This window comes from Cynocephalus volans, chromosome 5, assembly GCF_027409185.1.
Source record: "Cynocephalus volans isolate mCynVol1 chromosome 5, mCynVol1.pri, whole genome shotgun sequence".
NCBI lineage: Eukaryota > Metazoa > Chordata > Mammalia > Dermoptera > Cynocephalidae > Cynocephalus > Cynocephalus volans.
The window spans coordinates 70,557,825-70,574,415 of record NC_084464.1 but is presented as its reverse complement, the minus strand read 5'-3'; the positions used below and the strand labels follow the sequence as shown (position 1 = coordinate 70,574,415).

Genomic DNA, 16,591 nt, shown 5'->3' with positions numbered 1-16,591 from the left:
TTAAGAGAGTTCTATACATATTCATAATTCTGCAAAAAAAGTTCTGCTCTACTCATTTGACCTTTAAAGTACCCTGTGTGCTGATTTTAGAGAAAGCATTAAAAAGCCTTGATGGAAAAATTTTATACTGCATGATGTGCTAGGCAAACTATTCCATCAGCAAATGCTAAACAATAATGTTTTAAGACTGTTTTCCTACATTCAGTCAATTCCTGTTATATTCAATCGAGCACAATCAAAACAGCATTGCCTCCACTCTAATGAGCCTAAGGGGAAATATATGACTGCTGCTAAAAAGTGTGCCTCTTGAATAAAATAACAACCCTGCTAGATGAAATATTAGAATTGCATTTTCGGCAAAGAAAACCTGATGGTCTACATTGTTATAATGGAGGCGTACTTACCTTTCATCTTCCTTCAACACAGCTGCCAGCTCTCTGGAATATGCATATGGGAAGAGATGATATGCCACCCTTGTATTCATTTACAGTGGGTAATTTATTTTAGAAATGATAATAGCTTTGAAAAAAAAGAATAACCATGCAGAATTATAACTGTGAAAGAAAAATTCCCCCGCTTATCCAAAGGTGAAACCCTGAAGAATTAGAACATAGATAACAGTGTTCCTGTTGGTGAAGCAGACTATCTTCTATGACAATGAATAGAAATTGTGCTAAAATCATAAAAACATAATAAATTTCAAGGAAAAGCCTCAAATACAACGTCTATAAACAATTTGCCACTATGATACGTTAACCTTACCCCAATACTCTCTATTCTTCTGTTCATTTATCCAGATCAGAGGTCATGGCAAGTCTCCAACTTGGAGTGATAGTCAAAAGTCAATCACCTGGTCCATTGCTATTCATGCAGAAAGCCTTTTCTTTTTAGCAGCTGGACAGTAAGGGGATTTGAATCCTTGACATTGGTACAATTAGCACCATGCTCTAAGAAAGTGAGCTAACCAGCCAGCCTCATGCAGAAAACCGTCTTAAGGAACTAAATTCCATGTGGTTAACAAAAACTGAGAGAGACATTTTAACAGAAACTCTTAGAAATTCCTACTCTAATTAAAGTCAGATTCCATACTCAATATTAATACTGCTTCACAGTGTAAGATAGCATGAAGATTTTTTATACATTGAGTCAAATAATCAACCATCTTGGTACTCTCAGTACTCTAGGTACAAAATTCTGTATCAATCAGGGTTTTACCAGAGAAACAGAAAAAGCAGAAAATACATATGAGTATTAACTGATTTACTTCAAGCAATTGTCTTATGCAGCTGTGGGGTCTGGCTGGACAAACATTTGAGCAGGAGCAGAAGCTGCAGTCCACAGGTGGAATTTCTTCTTTCCTCAGGAAAACCTCGATTTTGCTCTTAAGGCCTTTCAACTGGTTGGACGAAGTCCAGCCACATTATGGAGGTTAATATCTTTTACTTAAAGTTAACTGATTGTAGATGTTAACCACATTTACAAAAATACCTTCACTTAGCAACACCTAGGTTAATGTTTAATTGAATAACAAGGAACTATATATAACCTAACCAAGTTGACACATATAGCTAACCATTATAAACAAAAAAATAGAAAAAAAAATTCTGAGAAAAATACAGAAATATACAATGTAAGTACTGAGAAAGTTTACATACTGTAAATTAATTTCGAAACATTGTCCTAAGAAATTAATATGTTTATTATGATTTATGGAATAGGCATATACTGTAGTATTATAGAAAATAGTAAATAGAGTGGAGAAAAAGACACCCAAATAACCAATGATTGGTCACTTTAAAAATAGATTGCAAACATTGAACAATTATTGTGCACCACTAAAATTAATAGTTTAGAATAATATTCAGTCTCATACATATATAATTAAGTTAAAGAAGACAAACTATGAAAGTTTACATATTACATTCTCAACTTTGTGGAAAATTTCACAAAATAAAATAAAAGTTTTAAATTGCAATAGAGTAATAATGGTTTCATAGATATATGAAAGTTATTGTGCTTTTCTTTTCTTATGTATTCAGCATTTTATAAAATATTCCTTAATAAACTTTTGTGATTTAAAAAAACCACATGCTATCTTCAAAATGAAAACAGTGTCTGTCATTTACTAAGCACACAACATGTTTCAGATAGTGTCCTATAAACTGCTCAATATTCCACACATATTATTAGAGTCTTTGCCACATACAAGGCCCTGTTTTATATGTGAAGATGCAGTAGCAACATTATAAAGACCTCCCTTCATTGTGTTGACATTATAGTAAATGAGCTACTAATCTCTGTACATACCACACACGCTCACAGTAGAGAAGCTTAAATGAGCTGATACTGAACCCAACTCTTGTTCACAGTTTATGGACAGACAAAGCCTTTAAAACTCCGCTTTATTCATGTTTCTTACAGCTCTCACCCTCACTCAAAATCTCACATCTGTAATATTCATTTTTCTTCCTCCTTTCTACCATAATCATATTTATCATGCAAGGATCAATTAAATTTTCCTCAGTGAGGTCTGGAGTATTTCCAACTTTAATTTATATTTTTTATTGTGGACTGTACTACACAACTTGGTATGATTGTATATCAAATTAATATATAATCTATGTCACATTTTCTCATTGTTATTCTCTAAGTAAATAATCAGTTCCACAAAGATAGAACCCACAGTTGAGCATAAAATAAGCACAGATTGTTAAATAAAGAAAAAGTAGATATTATCCTTTACAATAAAATGTTTTAATTTGTAATATAATCACTATAAACACATTTATATTTTAGATACATATATACAGGTATGTGTGTGCATACATATATATAGGTGTGTGCATATGTACATATGTATACATATATATATTTCTAAATTTTAGAATATAGAATAACTTTTATTCTAAACATTTCATTTAATCGTGGTTAAAATGCCATTGACATTTTTTGAAATACAAAGATTCTAAATTATAAGCATAACAAAATGTGAAGAAAATCTTTAAAGTGGAGTTTTACGAGGAAACACTTGGCATGCCAAATATTAAAATAAATTGTGCCACTACAAGAATGAAAGCAATATGATCAGTTTCAAATATCACATTGAAAGACAATTTAAGGAAATATCTGCTAATATACATAAAATCTGATTGTGAAGTAATGGCAGCCTTCAAATCTGTCTATAAAAATAAAATTTGAGCAAATATTTGTTTCTTGGATGGGGAAGGATTTTTATGCAGAGAATATATTGAAAATACTAATAGATCTTGTTGTAAAATGTAAAAATAAACAAAATCTTGGGCCTTCTAACACTGATTATTGTAACAGAGTTTCTGGAATGTAACTTGGAATTTTAATGATAAATCCTTAAAATTATCAATAATTTGATTCAATAATTCACTTGTAAAAATACTTCATAAATAAACTAAGCAAGGGTGAGATGACTTTCCAACAATTATCACCTTATTGTTAACAATTTCAAAATCTTGGAAACTAAATATCCAACAATAGGGTTCTCTTAAATAAATTGCGACATAGTCATAAAGAGAAAATTATGCAGACCAAAAAATGTTGATGCAAATGTATAGTTATTAACCGATATTTTATGGATATCATTGTGGAAAAAAGGATAAAAGATTTAAGGTGATTACTTTAGTTGATTAAATGTTGGGCCAATTTGTTTATTTTTTTCTAATATCTTATAGTCAGCTTACATTGCTTCTACAGTTAGGAAAAAAATAAAGTTCATATATATTATTTTTAAGTTACCCTTTCAGATGCTATAACCAAAGTCCAAATAAATATGTTTAATATCTTAATGAGTTTCATTTGCCCCATGAAATGTGAGAAATGAATTTATTAGTCAAGTGTTAGTGAATGATTATTATTGCCATTTTAATGTCACAAAACAGTGCAAACTATTTTTCCAAATTTTAAAATGTAGAGAACGATTGGAGTAGTTGTGCTTTTTATTTTTGTCATCTAATGAATAGCTTACTGGAAGCTATATCCTCCCTAAGATATTTTTAACAGTTTAATTGTAAGAAGTAATTAACCCAGAAAGCTTTCAGTTGGCTTCTAAATACAGAATCCAAGAATATCAAGTAGGTTCTAAAAATGTTCAACAAATTTTTCTCCCATGTTCTTAATATAGGGTATATCACTAACCTTTTCAAAAACAATTCAAAACTTTATCAAAGCCTCAATACTGGCTCCATGGTCATACCTGGTCTTAGTTATATTAGTTTATATCATGAGGTAGAAGGAGGATATAAAGAATCTCTGTAAACATTTTTAAAAAGTACATGCATCATAGACATGATCTGACTATTTTCTTGTACCTATTTTAAATTCACTAAAAAGGCAGCTAAATACATTTGCATGTATGTGTGCATGTGTGTGTGTAAAACTGACAATATTCACATATATGTGACATTGCACTCAACTACAGACTTTTTAGGGTCATGAAAATATTACTAAAATTGACCATATGCTGGACTATGCAGACTGATTCAATGCATTTCAAAGAATTAAAAGCAAACAGAGAATATTATCTGAACAATTTTGATTTGAGCTAAAATTAGAATATAAAAATAACCAGAAAATCCTTGTATATTCATAATTTTAGCAACACAATTCTGAGTAATTCTTGGACCAAAGAAAAAATCTCATGAAATTAGAAAATATTTTGAACAGATGATAATAAAAAAAATAGAACTTGTTGAATCCAGCTGAATTTATGCTTAGCAGGAAATTTTCAACCTGAGAGCATATATCAGATTAAAACCTTAGAAATAGAAGAGTAAATTAAGCACAGAGAAAGTTAAAGTATGGAAATCATAAAGATAAGAGCAGAAGTTAATGGATTAGAAAACAAATAAGAGAATGGAGACTATCAGCAATGCCAAAAGTGTGTTCTTTGAAATATACTACTCCCTGCCAAGACTGATCTACAAAACAAAATAAAATGAGAAAAGATACAAATAGCCAATATCACATATAAAAAGGGAGACATTATTTGAGTTCACAAAAAATATATATAACAAAAGGAAATTATGATACGCTTTGTGCCAATAATTTTGAAAATTTAGATTAAATAAAAATTCCTAGGAAAAAAAAATAGACATGATAATACATAGATAGCCTCTATCAATTAAATACATTGAACTATATTTAACCTCCTCAAAGAAAACTCTAAGAAAATTCCATGCTCAGTTGACTGTTCTAGTGAATTCTACCACATGTGTAATTTTTTTAAATGGTAGATACAACATCAGTGTAATGCAAACTTTCTGAAAGAATGTAAGGAGAGAATGTAAGAAATATCCAAAGATATACCTTGAAAATGAACAAGCTACTTAATATTCTTTTGGTATTTTGATACCAAAATTTTGTAAGAGCTGTGCAAGAACAGAAATTTGGAGGTTGGGGCAGACCCCATGGCTCACTCGGGAGAGTGCAGAGCTGGGAGTGCAGCAGCGGGTTTGGATCCTATATAGGCATGGCTGGTGCGCTCACTGGCTGAGCGCGGTGCGGACGACACCAAGCCCAGGGTTGCGATCCCCTTTCCGGTCACAAAAATATATATATATATATAAAATTAAAATTAAAAATTAAAAAAAAAAGAAATTTGGAGGTTGATCCCTCTCATAAACATATATGTAATTTTTTTTAATCTAGAAAAAGAATTCCAGTGTTTTTTTAAAAAGGCACACATCAGGACCAAGTTAGATATATTTCAGGAACACACTCAAACATTCAAAAATGAGCCAACATGATTCACCACAACTAAGAGGAAAAAAAAGACATAAGTATATTCAATAGTCTCAATATAAAAGCTGAGCAAAGTGAGAGGATTTACTGTACAAAATATCTAGACTTAACAAAGCATTAGTATTTCAGGCAGTATGATAGTGGTAAAAAGGTAGAAATATAGACCACTAAAGGAAAAACAGAGCCCAGGGACACACACACACACACACACACACACACACACACACGCACACGCACACGCACACACGCCCCTACAACCAAACAACGTTGAGGGAAGAAAATGAAATGGGAGGACTTACTCTACTGGACGTTAAATACTGTTTTTAGAGTAAGTCGTAAGACAGTGATATATTGGTGAAAAGATAGAAACATTGACCAATGGAACAGAATAAAGAGTATAGAAACATCCCATATTTACATATATATATATATATATAGAGAGAGAGAGAGAGAGAGCCATGATTTATGACAGAAGTGATATTGCAGAACAGTGAAGAATGGATAGTTTTTTCCCACTTATGTTATTGAGTCAATTGTATTTCCATAAGGAAAAAAAATAAAAATTGATACATACTTGAAACTATATAAAAAAATCAATCTCAGATGAATTGTAGACCTAAATATCAATAGTAAAATATATTTCGAAAGTGGAACAGATCAGAAACAATAAAACACTAACCATTAAGTAAAAGATTGGTTGACTGGTGCACATTAAAATTAAGAACTTCTGATCATTAGATGACAGCATTAATAAGTAAAAATCTTAAATACCAAAAGGAAAAATAAAATATTTGCTGCATATTTAACTAACAAAGCACACATCCTCAACATAGAGCTCAAATCTTTTTTCTTAAACCTTCAACAGAAATGCACATATATGTGCACCAAACAGTATTTACAATCATGTTTATAGCAGCACTATTCATAATAGCCCCCAAATTGAAACAATTCAAATGTACACCAATGTTAGAATAAATAATTTGTGAAATATCCAGTGATGTACCTGGAAAATGACCAAACTAGTATTAAATTCAATAACAAAGATAAATACCAAAAATATTGTATTGAATGAAGATGGGGATTGGGATTGTGTATGTGTGCACATGCATGTGTGTGTCTGTGTATTAGGGTGGCAATGGGGGTCTGGCAAGTAATTTTCTCCCTTTTGACCTAGGTAGCAGTTACTTACGTATGTTCACATTATGATATTTCATGGAGCTTTTCCATTTATCCTCTTTATTATGTATGTTTTAATTCAGTAAAAACTTTACATAAATATATGAAATGAATGCCACGTATATATGAATATAAATGAATGCAATGTATTTATGGTACAGAATGACATTGCTATGTGTGTGTCTTTTATAATATGCATGCAATTATCTTCAAAAGGATTATAATAAAAGTCACTTGCTTGGTAGATATAGATAAATTGATTAGATCGCAGACATTCCAGCAAGGCAATTAAGTGGTCTTATCAACACAAGCTTGATCTTAGCAAACATTCCGTCTTATAGCAATTCTCAGTATCATTACATAACAATCAGTAACTAGTCTGTCTTTGAGCCAGCAACCTTGCTGTGCTACAATTCTTATCTTGCAACAGAAACTTATAGCCTGAGGAAAATTTCCTGTCCTCTGCAAGGTCAATATCTGCAAGACTTTAGAAAACCAGGCCCTATGAAGTACATATGCTTTTTAGTATATTTCACATTTCCCCCATTTTATTTATTTAAAAGAAAAAGCAAGGGCCAACCCCATGGCTCACTCGGGATAGTGCGGCGCTGGGAGTGCAGCCGCGCTCAGGCTGCAGGTTTGGATCCTATATAGGGATGACCGGTGTGCTCACTGGCTGAGCGCAGTGCGGACGATGCCAAGCCAAGGGTTGCGATCCCCTTACCGGTCACAAACAAAAGACAAAAAAAAGAAAGAAAGAAAGAAAGAAAAAGCAAAAGCTATAGATCAGGTTGGCATAGTTAAGACAAAAAGTATTTTGTTAAAGCAAAGTTAGTATCAATTAGCATGGCAAGTCCTTTTAATTTACTTCAGGTGAGGACAGATGATGTCATAGTCTCTCAGGGAGGCTGCAGCAGCATCACTCCAGGTGCTGTGAATTGGGTGTAATTAATAATGGTTGAAACTCCGGAATGGTCCATAAAATAGTTGATTTTGAATCCAGAGAGTTTGTTAATGTTAAAGCTACCCAGGACATTACTGTTCTCAGAGCGTCCAGTCTTTTGTTAAATCTTTCATCAATTACAAGTCTTTTGTTTAAGAATAGGATGTCTCATCCAAGTTACAAACACCCTATTTAAGGCCAGGAAAATTTAGAGAACTGCTTTTGTAGAGAAGACACTCTTTCCCCCTTTATGATCAAGGCATTCCTCAGAAAAGCATTGATGATCAATATCTAGATTGAAAAGGTCTTACTTTTCTTTGCATAAATCTCTCGGTGTTGGGAAAGCTCTTTCCCAGGTGGTGACTGAAAAAAGCATCTCAGCTCACTTTCTTTCAGTGATCTGTCCCACGCTGCTGGGAATGCTATTTCCCAGGTTGTGTTTTGTCCCACATTGGGGGGAAAGATGAATAGCAGGATGAAGCAGCAGTTTGGGCCAAACTTTTTGGCAAACATACAGAGAGATCAGCAACTTGGAAATGAGACATGCTATCTTATATCCAAAGTTCTAAGTTCTATCCTGTTATAAAGAGAGAGAGAGTTAATTTTCATTGAACTTATAAAAATAGCCACATTGCCATAATAATCATAAGGATACTTAAAGTTATTAAATTTGGGGGGGGAGGATCAAACAGGGAGAAAACAAATGCTTTTACTTTTGTTTTAAATGACATTTTACCAAACTGTTGTTAGTTATAGATAGTTTAAGAGAGAGAGAGAGGGAGAGAGTTTTCTTATATTTGGAAAACAGTAGAACCAGCAGCATTTTAAAATAAGGAAATTGTAAAGACCCATAATTCTTTTTAATTAATTTACCAATTAAATTTTGTTGTTTTGATCTTTGTGAACAATTTCACAAACCCATCAGTTTCTTCATTAGAATTTTAGAACTTCAGTTTAAAGCTATGAACTTAAAGTTCGTTAGAAAACTGTACCTATTAGAGATTTTTCATTAAATATTTGAAGACATAACATTTTAAAATTATAATTAAACCAAGATTATGACCAGTAGCATTTAATCAAGACACAGATATTTAAGAACCTTACAAGATTTTGTAGCACATATCCATAACACCTTTAGTACTGACAATGCTTTCCTATATAGTCTAATTTATTAAAGAAGCCAATTAGTTTTGATACAATTTTTATATATCCTTTGAGAAACTCCAGGGCCTATGGAATTCCTCAAAGCTAAAGTTAAAATGTTGAGCTTTCAGAATTTGGTTTTGGAAAGTTTTGTTAAGCAACAAAAGGCTTAAACATTTAGTTGAATAAGATCACAAATTACTACAAAAAATAAAACCAAAGTGACAAAGGGTTTTAAAGGCAGAGAGCACAAGAACTTATCATGAAATAAGGTTTTTTAAACCAGTTATCTAAGAGACAAAGAAAACCTTTTACAATTTTGTATTAAGGGCAGTCAAGTGTTTTTTATGTTTGTTTGCTTTTGTTTTTTTAGAAAATCTGGTTGTTCCATTGCAGGAGAGCAAATTCTAACCCTGTATTAGAATACTTTTGACATTAGTTTTTAGAAAAACTCACCCATAATTTGTTTTTAAATCCAGTTCATTTTTTTACTATAAAACCCTCTTAACAAACTTATCTACATAAACCATCAAGACTTACTCAGAGATTCTGTTTTTGTCCTACACTTTGTACTTTCTAACTAGCCAGTCATTTTACTCTAGGACAAAAATACACTGTACCAGATGTTTTCTTATATAAAAATTATTTTTCTTGGGCCGAGCCTGTGGCGCACTCGGGAGGGTGCGGCGCTGGGAGCGCGGCGACGCTCCCAGCGGCCGCGGGTTCGGATCCTATATAGGAATGGCCTGTGCACTCACTGGCTGAGTGCTGGTCACGAAAAAGAAAAAAAAAAAAAAAAAAAAAAAAAAAAAAAAATTATTTTTCTTTCTCTCGAGCCCCTCCACCCATAACCATATCTCAAAATTCATAGACTACTTTAAATCACCTCCTTTTTACATACTTGTTTTTCTTTTTTATAAATGTTAAATTGGTCTGATTTGTCTAAAAATTATATATAAAAAAGGGTTTTTTTTGTATTTAGTTTTTTGGTTTGGGCGGGGTTTACAACTTAAAAGCCTCTAGCAAAGACAAATGTAGTCCTGTTTGATTAGTAAACCCAGGCAACAATGTGTGTTGAAAAGAACATTTTTATACATTCAGGTTAGTGAATAGGCATCTGTTTATCAGAGCGAACTATACAAAGCCCAGTTTGAGTTTTAGCTAAATTTACCAAATAAAGATTTATGCTTTCTCAGCCAAAAACTTTGTGTATTAGATTTATACCCTTTTCAGTAAATGCTAACAAGGGCCTACGTGATATTTGGCATAAGTTTCTTTACACTAGTCATTTCAGGTCCCAGGTTTCCACGTGGCATTTAGAGCCAAGTGGAATCCAGAGAGGCAGAGGGCAGTATTTACTATCTATGTCTAAAAGATATTATTTTTCCCAGCATGGCCAGGAGGCAGAGCTGAGATAACAAGGAGACATATTGACCTAGAGACAAATTTAGGTAAAAGGTTTGAATCAAATTTTTTAAATATATTTACCAAAACTTTAGAAGATTTAAGTAACGTGAACTTGAAAAATATACTTATTTATTTAATGAGCGTGCATTAATTATAAGCCAACTTGGTACCTTGCACATAAAACAATTACACAAACAGACATGAACATATAGACATAACATACAGCTTACACACGCATATATGCAGACATAAACAACAAGAACAAATAAGGATCTTATAGGTTTTGTTCAAGATGTAATAAAAACCTCACTAGTAAAAAGGACAGTCAGGTTTAGATTGTGTTTTTTCAGAAGACTTCTTGGTGAGGCTTCACCTTGCCTTAAAGGAAGCAAGATAACAAATTTACATTGTAAAGCAAAGTATGCAAACCTTTTCAAGAAGATGCAGAGTAGATTTTCTTCCTTTAGGAAGATAGCATAGAATTTTGTAAAGAAATACATAGATGAGACTAGAAGAGAATTTAGAAGCCTGTTTAAGATAACCAAGTGGCTGCAAGAAAATTTGAGATCATCTAGTTAAACAAATGGATTTTAGGTTAGTTTTTGTTTCTCAAACGGCTTACTGAGCTCAAGAGTTGATGAAACCATTTGACTCCTGAGGTTTTTAGAAGAGGAGTAGACCCAAAAGGGGTCTGGTTGGTGCCATGGCTCCTTTTCTTCACAAAACTCCAGAGTCTTCAGAGAAAAACAGTAGCACATGCAGTTAAGAAAAGACCCACTGCTTTTAAGAGAGGAGAGAAGCATTGTGCAGATAAGAAAGAAAAACATGCTCAAGCAATACCAACATTATATAGAAATATTAACTTCTTTTACTTTAGATTGTCCAATTTAAATCTTCTTAGTCACTGGCAAAGATTAAGTTTTATCCTTTTTTTGGTGACATAAACATGTCTTAATTTTTTGTGAAGGTCTTGGATAGGTCTCAGAGCGACTTGACATAGATTCCTAGTTGTTAGTTGGGAAGCCTTAACAAGACCCATAGCATAATTAAGCAGTGACCAGTTTGTTCCCAAATTTTTATGTTAAGGCTCCCTTCTTGAGATATCAAGGACATGGTTGTTTACTATCCACTAATAGTTTTACAGGCTGCCATTCAGTTTCTTACAGCCTGCTGCTTTAAGGGCACATGGGAATGGTAATGTATGTTCAGTCTCCCCTTTCATTAATGGCAAATTATCCATATTTTAAAAGTAAAGAAAATGAAAAAATATATCCAGGGTTGAAAAAGGCTTTGACCTGCCACAGGTTTGCAATCACTAATCGAAAGCCACCTGTGATTCCCTTACTGGGGTGCAATGTGTCTCCTTTATTAGGGACTCCGTTTGCTGGGATGAATCGTCGGATGTCCTATTCCTCTCTAATGTTTGGCAGGTCAGTCTCTGATCCATGGAGAACGTCCTCACACGGGGCACCAAGTTGTTGCTTTGTGTTGCTTCACCCCCATGGATTTGTCACTCCACTTCCCCTGGGTGACGGAGATGTAAAGGAATACTCAAAGCCCATCTGTTCTGACCGGTGAGAAGCCTGGAAGTGCTTAACTTGCCTGGGAATGCTCAAGCGAGAGCCAACCCTTCCATTTGGGAAATTAATACCAAATTGGGGTTCTCTTCCTGTATTTATTTTCCAAACCAGGAACTTACAGGAAGAGAACAAAGGTGGGGTTATACTTTAACAATATAGGCTGGTAACTTTCAGTGAAACAAGCCAGAAGACATTCCAGTAAGGCAATTAAGTGGTCTTATCAACACAAGCTTGATCTTAGCAAACATTCCTTCTTATAGCAATTCTCAGTATCATTACATAACAATCAGTAACTAGTCTGTCTTTGAGCCAGCAACCTTGCTGTGCCACAATTCTTATCTTGCAACAGAGACTTATAGCCTGAGGAAAATTTCCTATCCTTGCAAGGTCAATATTTGAAACTGCAAGACTTTGGAAAACCAGGCCCTATGAAGTACATATGCTTTTTAGTATATTCCACAATATTTGTTTTCCATCTAAAGACATATTATACACTGTGCAACTACATTTAAGCCTGATTCTTTTCAATATTTTTGACTCATACAGAATATTCACCAATGTGAAAAACTGGAATAGAGTATTATACTCTAACATTGACTATTGAGAACGATGTGCTTATGACCAAGATTTATTCTTTTTATTAGGTGGTTGCTGCCATTTGTTGTTTTGTCAAAATTTAACTTTGTGTTTATGTACTAAAAGCATTAAGGTTTTCTAATTTAGAACAAATTAATCTACTTCTGGCTTTGTTGGTTTTATGGTGAGATAATGTATTTACTTAAATTTTTCTTCTTTTGGTAATAGCTTAATTAATTGGTTGGACAAATGTTTATACAACACATACTATAACCATTTTTTTCCCCCCAAATGGTTGCAGGCAAGAACTGGATCCATGTAAAGCTGAATTGACTGTTCTAGGGAGGACTATACAAACAAGTGAATCTGTAACTCACGTATCTGGAAAACCCCTGCCAAAATCAGGGTCTGTCTTTATTGGTGGATTTCCAGATCTTCACGGGAAAAATCAGGTACTTCTGTTGATGTTTTTAAAAAATATTATGTCATTTACTGAAAAGAGAAAAAGAAAAACTTTAGAAAAGTCTTCTCATTAGTGGGGTAACCTATGTGGTTTTAAAAAGAAATTTTGAGCAATTCTACTAATATACATATTAGTACATATGTATATTAGTATGTATATTACTACATATATATATATATGTACATTTAATTTATCATACCAAAATATACTAAAAGTTTATTGTTCCCATTAAATAAAATTGCTCCAATATTGGTCTGGTTCCATCTTATTTCTATGGTATGTGTATTACATTTCTTGACAGTATTAAGCATGTGGACTCTTATACACCCTTATGCTAATGATTTTTTCTGTATATGTGAGTAGATTGGCTTAATAACACGCCAAAAAAATGATTTGAGGAACAGAACTGAAAGATCATCCCAGTCTCTGTTACATATAGGCTTACTAAAACTTGAGAACTTTCTCTACAGAGTTTTGTGCCTATGCCAGCTCACTCTTTAAATTTCCATCTACATTATTAGCTTATTGTCTTTATTATTAAGCTATATTTTAGGATAATAGCTGACTTAAATGCTATTGATTATTTGGCTCCATTTTATGTTATTTCAGTGAATTGCTTTAAAAATTTTAAGGCTGTTTGTTAAGTGTACCAGTAGCTTATTACATTAATGAATCTTTTCTCTTATTATATTTACCACTGTATTTTACATTTTGAGCAAACTACTTTTATTTAATCGGAAATATAAAATGCTATTACTTCAAAGCCCCACAAGTAATACAAATTGATATAAATTTACCTGTGGTAAGTACTATGACTTCAGTATACACACACACACAAAAATTTAAAGCAAATGTACATAAATACAAAATTCACTGACATATTTGACACTTACATCTTTAATTAAAAGGGAAATTCTATATCTGTAAAATCCAGAAATTATTTTAGATTTAGATTTACATCATCAGCAGTATATTTCTTGATTACTTAATAGAACTGGGGGCTTTTTCTGTAATAGTAATATGCTGTATTGACTTTTTCCAGATAAACCAGTCTATATCTTCCATAAGAATAGAAAATACTTGTTTCGTTTATCTTTCAATACATCAAGGCAAGGACAATTTCTGTGACATAGTTAGAGCTCTATGAGTATCTTTTAAATGAAGGTATGAATTAGAGTATGGATGAAAAGATTCTAAAAACTTACATAAATTAATTTTAGTCATTTACATATGGATTGATCTCTTATTTTGTAACTATGTTTATATTTACTCAAGTAAAAGATAGGGTTTTATATCAAATTGGATTTTCACGAACACAAATTAATTAAATGCAAGTTCTTTTTTTTTTTTTCTTCCAAATTTTATTTTATTTTGTCAGTATACAGGGTGGTTGATTATTGTGGCCAATTAACAAAACATGCCTCCCTCTTCCCTCTCCCCCCTCCTTTCCAACAATGTCCTTTCTGAATGCTTGTCGTGTCATCTCCAAGGAATTGTAATTGTTATGCCTTCTTCCCTTCCCCCACCCCCAGTTTTTTGTGTATTTATTTATTTATTTTTAGCTCCCACAAATAACTGAGAACATGTGATATTTCTCTGTCTGTGCCTGACTTGTTTCACTTAATATAATTCTCTCTAGGTCCATCAATGTCGTTGCAAAGGGCAGTATTTCATTCTTTTTTATACCAGAGTAGTATTCCATTCTGTAGATATACCACATTTTCCATATCCACTCATCCAATGATGGACATTTGGGCTGGTTCCAACTTTTGGTTATTGTAAGTAGTGCTGCAATGAACACTGGAGTACAGATATACCTTCAATTTGATGATTTCCATTTCTCTGGGTATATTCCTAGCAGTGGGATAGCTGGGTCATATGATAGATCTATCTACAATTGTTTGAGGAACCTCCATACCATTTTGCATAGAGACTGCACCATTTTGCAGTCCCACCAACAATGTATGAGAATTCCTTTTTCTCCACAGCCTTGCCGGCATTTATCATTCAGACTCTTTTGGATATTAGCCATCCTAACTGGGGTGAGATGGTATCTCAGTGTGGTTTTGATTTGCATTTCCCGGATGCTGAGTGATGTTGAGCATTTTTTCATGTGTCTGTTGGCCATTTGTGTATCTTCCTTTGAGAAATGCCTTTTAGGCTCTTTTGCCCATTTTTTTAATTCAGTTGCTTCTTTTTTTCTTGTAAAGTTGTTTGAGTTCCTTGTATATTCTGGATATTAATCCTTCGTCAGATGTATATTTGGCAAATATTTTCTTGCACTCTGTTGGTTGTCTTTTAACTCTGTTAATTGTTTCTTTTGCTGTGCAGAAGCTTTTTAGTTTGATATAATCCCATTAGTTTATTTTTTCTTTGGTTGCATGTGTTTTGGGGTCTTATTCATGAAGTCTGTGTTCAGTCCTACTTCCTGAAGTGTTTCTCCTATGTATTATTCTTTAAGAAGTTTTATTGTTTTCAGGGTGAATATTTAATTCTTCAATCCATTTTGAGATAACTTTAGTATATGGTGAGAGGTATGTGTCTAGTTTCATTCTCCTACATATCTATATCCAGTTATCCCAGCACCATTCTCTGAAGAGACAGTCTCTTCCCCAGTGTATAGGCTTGGTGCCTTTGTCAAAGATCAGATGGCTGTAGGAGTGTGGGTTGATTTCTGGATTCCCTATTCTATTCCATTGATCAGTGTGTTGTTTTTATGCTGGTACCATGCTGTTTTGGTTATTATAGCTTTGTAGTATAGTTTAAAGTCAGGTAGTGTTATGCCTCCAGCTTTATTTATTTATTTATTTATTTATTTGTTTGTTTGTTTGTTTGTTTGTTTATTTATTTATTTATTTATTTATTTATTTATTTCTCAGCCTTGCTTTGGCTATGCATAGTCTTTTGTTATTCCATATAAATGTCTGGATAGATTTTACCATTTCTGAGGAAAATGTCATTGGAATTTTGATGAGGATTGCATTGAATTTATAGATCACTTTGGGTAGAATGGACAGTTTCACAATGTTGATTCTTCCAATCCAAGAGCATGGGATATCTTTCCATCTTCTTGACTCCTCTCTAATTTCTTTCAGCAGTGGTTTGTAGTTCTCATTATAGAGATTTTTCACATCCTTGGTTAACTCAGTTCCTAAGTATTTTATTTTTTTGGTGGCTATTGTAAATGGGCAGGCTTTCTTCATTTCTCTTTCTGCATGTTCACTATCGGAGAAAAGAAATGCTACTGATTTTTGTGTGTGGATTTTGTATTCTGCTACTTTGCTGAAATCATTTATCACCTCCAAGAGTTTTTTTTGTAGAGGCTTTGGGCTGTTCGATATATAAGGTCATGTCATCTGCAAAGAGGGACAGTTTGAATTCATCTTTTCCAATATGGATGCCACTTATTTCCTTCTCTTCTCTGATTGCTCTGGCTAGTACTTCGAAAACTATGTTGAATAGGAGTGGTGAGAGTGGGCATCCTTGTCTAGTTCCTGTTCTTAAAGGAAAAGCTTTCAGCTTTTCCCCATT

General features: G+C 33.2%; 1 protein-coding gene across 1 annotated transcript in view; it reads left to right on the top strand.

The window, feature by feature from the left end:
* The window catches only part of EYS (eyes shut homolog), a 1,675,061-nt gene that overhangs the window by 1,117,472 nt on the left and 540,998 nt on the right, over positions 1-16,591 (top strand). Inside the window, 1 exon segment of the mRNA XM_063097631.1 lies at positions 12,899-13,049. Within this exon segment, the coding sequence (XP_062953701.1) occupies positions 12,899-13,049 (151 nt within the window).